At 33.7% G+C, this 7,820-nt stretch overlaps 1 protein-coding gene across 1 annotated transcript; it reads right to left on the bottom strand.

Annotated features, from left to right (window-relative positions):
- Positions 1 to 2,415: 2,415 nt before the first annotated feature.
- LOC122604513 (F-box/kelch-repeat protein SKIP6) lies at positions 2,416 to 6,649 on the bottom strand. Its single transcript, XM_043777399.1, has 2 exons — positions 5,396 to 6,649; positions 2,416 to 2,725 (listed from the first exon to the last, which is right to left on the bottom strand). Exon 1 carries the CDS (start codon positions 6,556 to 6,558, stop codon positions 5,422 to 5,424), a length of 1,137 nt encoding a protein of 378 aa, XP_043633334.1. The 5' UTR covers positions 6,559 to 6,649; the 3' UTR covers positions 2,416 to 2,725; positions 5,396 to 5,421.
- Between the last annotated feature and the right edge of the window lie 1,171 nt (positions 6,650 to 7,820).

The raw sequence follows: 7,820 nt of genomic DNA, 5'->3' as shown, positions 1-7,820 counted from the left end.
TTTACTCTTGAACATACATCCCTTCTTTTTATTTTTATTTTTCTTCAGATTGAAAGAAGTGCATTTTGTCAATTATTTCTTGTTTCTTTATTTTAATTTAGTCTTATATTTCTATAGTTTGTTTTACTTTTTGTATGCCTTATTTTTTAAGTTTTTTTTTTTTCTTAAAAAAAATTTGTATTGTATTTTGTATTCACATGGTATTTTGGTTTATACTTTGTAACATTTTGTTTTTTAAACATTATTTTGTAACTTTTTGTGTTATTTGTTTGTCTATTTTATAGTAATGATATATATTAACATTTTTTTTTCCATTTTCAATTTTTGCTATAGTTTAGTTTATTATACTTTTCACTTTAACATTTATATATTTCTTAGTTAATTTGTAGTGTTCGTAACTTTTTTGTTTTTCAAACAAATTCGTTTTATTAATAATTTTTTGACTTATTTTTTAATGCTCTTTCATTTATTTTTTGCTTTATTTGGGTTCTTTTTTTACCATTTTATTTTTTTTCTACTTTTATTTTGAGTAAAAATAGTTATTATATCACGGTTGTGGTATTATTTTTTAAAAAAGAAGCCACCTAGTTTATAATATTTCGTTATGTCTCTTGTAATAAGCCTCGATGTCACACATAGGGTTGTTTGAAATTTAAATGAAAATTTAAAGAAAATGGAAATGTGGTGGTTCTTAATCCAATAATTTTCCTTTCAACTATGAAGAGATTTAGATGGAAAAACAATATATTTACTAATCTATCCTTTTAACTTAATAAATATTAATGAGATAAATGTAAATTTATATGGTTTTAATCATTTCATTTTTCATACCTTGTATTTTTTAGTTTAATTTAAAACAAAACTCGAGTTTAAATTAAGAGGAAAAGAAAAGTCGGAAACATGAACATCTCTGGTAAGGGTTCTCCTAACTTGACTAGTCAAGTTGGTAAGATCATGACCTTTAAATGAAAATCAAAGCTCAAAATTTAAAACTTATCTTTAAATCTTGACCCTTGATTTTCATCCAAAGGGTCTAGATATTCCCAACTTCTAGTCAAGTTGGTAGAATTTTAGTGAATCCCCTTCCTTTTCTCTTATGTATATGTATAAAGAATACGTCTTTTACAAATGTGAATAACAATCTCTTAAACCAAAAACATGAACATAGAAGAAATAAATTTTTTTGCCTATCTATTATTATTCATTACCATTTCCCTCCTTCCATAATAATCTCTTTATACACCAAAACATTAAACATAACTAAGAGATCGATATCATTAAAAGTGTCATCTAACAAAGCGGTAGTTATGAGTTATTTGGTATCTTAAACAAAAACTTTAACTCCTTTATGGACGATATAAGCTTTCTTAGGATGCAAACCACGTGGAAGTCTCCACTCATAGCATAGTATGAGTGATGTCTGTTTTGACCATTGATCAAAAGGGTTGTGACAAGTTGTTTTCAAAAATACCCGAAACCAACATTTACACTGTATTCTTGAATATTTTTTTTTAAATGAAAAAAAGATAAGTGATGATAGAAGAGATTGAATCATTACAAATTATTCCATATATGAAAGGAAGATTTTATATACAAAAACAATAACAAAAAAATTTCAAAGCCTATCAATTCATTTCCTTTTTATTGTTAAAAAAACCTCAAAAAGACAAACGTATAGAATCATTTGGATTCTTTTCCTTTCCACCCTAACAAAACCCATGAACATAGTGTTAAGAATTTTTTTGGTTCTTCCGATGTTTTCTAAACTTTTCATTAGTTTTAGTTATTCATTTTGTATCTAATCTAATATATCATTTGTCCTTTATCCATGCAGGTTTTTTACTTATCCGATTATTAGATTTTTGAATATGTTTGATCAAGTTTACACATTTTGTTGGTATTTAATTGTTTTTCATTATAAACTTTATTGAATAATAAACCACTGTATCTGGATAGAGGTGACACTAGTCGAGAGGAGAAAGTGGGTGTTCAAAAAGCCTCTAGCTAACAGACGTATTTTGAAGGAGCTGTTACTCAGAAGAAAAAGAACATGATTTTGGCTCTTTGTTTTGATGTAACCTGACGGTTTCAGAATGTAATGGCATGTTTTTCGTACAAATGGAGTTATAGTTCGTTTCTCCTTCCAGTGTAGTACAATCGCAAGAGAAATCTCAAATGAACCGACTAAACTATGTGTCAAAGGATAGGTAAAATATTTCATCTGCTTACTGAAAAAACAATAGCTTTCATTTCAATAAGATGGGCACGTAAGCATATTTGGGCTCTGAGTGCAGTTTAATTCCTTCCTATATCACCAGAAGCTCATGAATCATGATCATCGCCATATGACTAAATTTTACCCAATTTGAATACCGCAAGAAATATCTACCAAAAGGATAAAACCAACAAAAGTCATAGAAGAATGAGTTTTCATTACACTTAAGGTACATTAAACTTGAAAGTCGTTCAGAATATATACAAACCAGCTATTAGTTCATGATATATACAAACCATATAGAGTACAAGAGCTTTTGCAGCATACCAGCCTTTTATTCGCAGTCATGACTAAAATCCGCAATCATGACTAAAATGAAACATATGATATGAACACAAGGTTTAGAAATTCAATAGGCTGACTATGCTCCAAGTTTGCGATTGTTTTGTATGCTCAAGGATGAATAGCATATCTAAATCATTCAAATTGCAAGCGGTAAAGTTCAATATCCTGCAAAAAAAAAGGAGAAGCTTTTCAGATTCATGGAAAGCAGACAATAAGATGATCAATTTCATAGAAAGCGAAAAAGAAATATTCACCCCATCACTTCGTTTCCTGTAGAAAACTTGACAAAATATGAATGCTGTCAATTTTACCCAATCTAGGGAGTGTCATCCAAAACGAGCTGTTTACCGAACATATACAGCTCACACTGTTTTCTATGACATTAGCCAGCGACTAGTATCTTAGATGCATCATGACAAAACGAATCTCAATCGTCACAAATATATATATATATACACACACACACACACACACACACAATGAGGGATGAGAACATGTGACTGTCATGTACTTATCTTAGGTATAAAACCTTTTACATGCTAATTTTTTAATCCATAAAAAACATGGGGGGTCAATCATTTATTTATTATACAATAAATATTAAAAATATTAGTATGTGAGAAAGTTCTATACCTAGCTCAGGTACATGACCAACCACACCCTCACTTTTCCCTATATATAGGAGTAAATCATTAGTGAACATATGACTTGTATCAGCAATTCAGCAGTGATATCTGTCACTAGTATCCATTTATAAGTTTTGCACGATCATTGTGTAAAATGAAAAAGTAATGAAGCTAAAAGTAAAACTATCCTCTTCTTGAAAATAAAAAAGAACGATAACAAGATATACATTTATAGAGTCGTAAACATACAAGACCCTGATAACAGCTCTCAAGCCACAAATAAAGAATACTATACATCTCCGGCAAGGGTTTCTATTAAATACTTACAAGTTGGTACTTCATGCAAAAACAAACTGGTGCAACCACAAACATCTAGAAGTTTCACTGGACTTCGCTACCACTCAGATCTATCTTATTACACCTGTAACAGTTTGATCGAAATCTATGCAAGCCGTCAGTGAACTCATTACCCCTATAATAGTTTAATCGTAATCTATACAAAGCTGTAGGTGAAATTACAGGCTGTCCTTTAGAAGCTTAGAGCAACGGTGCCATGTGCCTTTGAAGCTTGAATTCTCTTGCTTCTGCCACTTTTCCAGTTTTCAGATTTTACATTCCCAATCGACCCATCAAGTTACACCTCAACTTCAGTAACGTCCCTTTAGTCCAAACTAAATTGGAAACACAGACTCCTTTTCATAAAATCTTCATTTCAATAATCTATATCTATATCTATCTATACTTGGAGCATCTCCAATGGAGAGTTTTTTCCAAAAGCTTTTTACTATTCTATCAAGCTTTTGATTCAAACTAAAAGCTTTTTTCCCATTGAAAGTAAAAGCTTTTTGTTAGCGACTTCTTTTTCCTCAAGTCATTACACACTCTCTCTAATCTAATTTAATGTTTTTTAAAAAATTTTAAGCTTTTTAAAGACTTGATCCATTGGAATAAAAGCTTTTTATGAATTAGTCTTTCATAAAAAGCTTTTGAAAAAACTCTCAGGGCGCGTTTGGTTCGCGGAATGTTTTTGGAAGGAATGAAATCTTTCAAAGGAATTGGAATCTGAAGGAATGGAATTTGACGGATTGTTTTTGATTTTTTGAAGATTCAAGTGAAGGACGGAATGAGATTCCTTTCCCCATCCCCAAGGAATGGAGATTCCATCAAATGAGGGAATTTTAACATTCCAACGGAATGTGATTCCTCCATCTTTAACCAACCAAACACACTAAGGAATGGAATTCAATTCCAATTCCATCAGATTCCATCAAATTCTGTGAACCAAACGCGACCTCATTGTGGATGCCCTTACTTATAAAGAAAATAGCTTTTTTTATTTTTAGAAATGTTGAATGTTACATCATCCAATTTTACATAAATACCCCTTTCTTTTCTTCCAAATCACCCTATTTTTCATTCATTAATTTAGTTATCACCATTAATATACCTTAAATACCCTTAATTAGATAAATTACACTATCAGTCCCTTAACTCTTAAAATAACTACACTAATCATTATATCAGTTACACATACTTCAATTGTGTAACTTCAATAGCCTGCACTACTCGTCACCATCGCCACCACTACATTACCGCTGCCGCAAGTAACATGCTAGTACTACTTATAAAGCATCAACCCCTCCCCTTTTCTCAAATTACAACTTTGATGTACCTAAAATGCCCCAACCATTCATTACCTACCACTTAACATATATGGCCTACCAAATACACCCCTAATAAAATAAGTTACAACATCTATCCTGCAACTCCTAAAATAACTAAACTACTCCTGTTACATCAATAACTTAACTACTCACCGGTGCCACCACTAGTCACCGCCGCCGCTATCACCATCCTCGCGGCTTCGTGCGGGAATAAGACTAGTTATATCCTTCCATAGTTGATTGATCATCTAATTGCAAACAATTAAATTACTTATTCTATGTCTAAATGATAACCACAGATGACTGCCGCAAAAGAACAGAAAGATCGTCTAACTCTCTTTAACTACGATAATAATTTTGAATATGTTGATATAATTACGTAATAGAACATGAGACAGCTATAATGTCTCGATTTTGCCTTATAATCCATCTAAAATGACTACTTTCATCCATCAAGAGCAATGTTTATCTAATGCTAATCGACTACAACTCAAGTACATACATATTAAACAAAAAACACATTAAAAAAATTAACGAGACCATACCCTTTAGAATTATCACAGGTCACAATTCACAAAGCAATAGCCATACAATGTAAAATCGAAGAACCAGCAGGAACAGAAAGAATCCCATCAACCCACAAAATGTTCCCACTTAATCCCCCATCCTCATCTTTCCGAACCTCAATCAACGCACACATAACATCCATCGTTTTCCCACCGCTTAACTTAGACTCCCACAACACACACAACCATCCATCCAAATCCACCATGGTCGCGCCACACAAAAAATTTGGCAAACCTTTATCAACCCCTCTCAAATCTTTCCAAACGTCTTTCGCCACATCATACCCTCGTATTTTCCCTAAATAATCATAACAATACAAAACGCTATCAATAACCGCCCCTCGTCCCCTCCACCCTAAATCTAACCTTTTGGGTACTTTCCCCCACTCATTCTTTTCCACATCATAAACCACCCCACCTCTATCCGCCATCGCATAAACCTTACCGTTTATAACCGCACTAGCATGCATCCACTTATCCTTCCCATCAACCGACCCGCTTTCAACCGAACCCCAAACCCCGACCCCCGGGTCCAAAACCTCAGCCCAATTTACCGCCCTAGTCCGATTATCAACCAAACACCCACCCAACACAAAAACCTTCCCATTCACAACCGCCCCGGCCGCAAACTCTCTCCCGACTCGCATTTTCGGCCCGGTTTCCCATTTATTAACCCTACAATCAAAAACCCAGACAGAATTACAAGGTACATCATTAATAGACCCACCAATTAAATATATCTTAGGACCTAGTACAACAACAGCAGGACCGACAGGCTGTTTGTTTGTCGGGATACAGGGGACAGGGTGGATCATTATGGGTTTGGGAAGTTTAAGGTTGTTGTTGTGGTTGGGATGAAAATGGTACCATTTGAAAGAGGATTTGTGTCGGATGTTAAGATACAAAGAGTGTTGGGTGGAATTAAGGTTGGATCTTGTGATGAAAAAGTGCTTGGATCGAATGATTGAGTGAAATGATTTGGAGACTAAGGATAAAGTGGGGTGATGGTGACGTGGAACTCTTGCTATGCATTGTATTGCCACGTCGTTTGGGAGGTTTGGGATTAGGATGGTGGTTTGTGATGGTGGTGGATGATCGGAGGTGGTGGTGGTGTTTTCCTCGGTCATCGGTGGATGAGACATCGATTTTGGAAGACAAAAAGAGTGTTGCCTTTAGCTTTTTTGTTAGGTAATGAATTGAAAGGCATCTTTTTATTTTTTGTTTTCCTTTCGAGTAGACTACACGGATCATCCATGTTAAACTCTTTAATTTATCGAACTTAAATTTTATAAAATTCGTTGTTAACTTGTCTGTTTAGTTTTGGCTGTTTCGATGGTCTATAATTCGATTCGTATTATATCATTATCATAAAATATAATGTATTTTTCTTTATTTGAATTATCATCTTAAAACATTTTAATTTCTTATTTTTTTACTCTAACACCGTGTTCTTGACTTGTTTGAAAGAAAAAAAAGAAAAGAACACAAAAAATTGCAAAATAAGTTGTGTTCTTGAGTTTAACATAAAGATGAAAATGAAATGTAAGGGAAGGAGTTGGAAGGATTTTTTAGTTCATTTTGTTTAAAAAAGTTTCTCCTCATTTTTAGAGTGATTTGGAAAGAAGATATGATGACTTCTAAAGCCACTCCTTATAATACCCATTTCTTCCCTACTTCTTACCCACTTCTTCCACTATTAATCAGCTTTCTCTCTCCAAGAACACCCCCCTCTTTATAACCCCACTTCTTCACTATTCATTCGCTATTTTATTATTTCATTTTCTTTACACAAAATTAAATAAAAAAACACATTTTATTAACAATTAAAAACACATTACATTATTAAAAAAAACACAAAACAATACATAAAAATTAAAATTACATCTTAAAAACACATATTAAACCTAACAATTAAAACACATTTAATCGGAAAAACAAACTATATTTAGATATCCTTAAAATATGGCTCGTACTTATCGATGAGGTTTTTGCCCATACTCTTGATCTGCTTCAACTCGTCTTCGTCTATGCTGGTCGGAATTGGTTGCAGAAGCTTAAACGCCGCCCTCACCTGCTTTCGGAAGCGATCATCCTGTCTCATCTTACGCTCCTCATCTATCCTCCTCAAATATTAACATCTGCTCTTGTTGCATCAAGAGCATTTGATCAAGCTTGCTCAAGGCCTGACCCACTCGAACCACCACTACTAGAAGTGGCATCTAAGCCACTAGACATTTTCCGGCTAATATTACGTCCAGGTGGTTTCCTAATTGGGTCGTCTCCAAACAACTGGTTCAAAGGCGCATCCGGTTCCACACTCGGACCACCCTGAACGTGTCCCTCATCCTCACCAAAATCAACTGCAGTTCTTTTGGCAATACTATGGTCTTGCCAAAATGCGGGA

The sequence above is a fragment of the Erigeron canadensis genome, chromosome 6 (assembly GCF_010389155.1).
Source record: "Erigeron canadensis isolate Cc75 chromosome 6, C_canadensis_v1, whole genome shotgun sequence".
In the NCBI taxonomy this organism is placed as follows: Eukaryota; Viridiplantae; Streptophyta; class Magnoliopsida; order Asterales; family Asteraceae; genus Erigeron; species Erigeron canadensis.
This window is presented reverse-complemented; position numbering and strand designations above follow the sequence as displayed.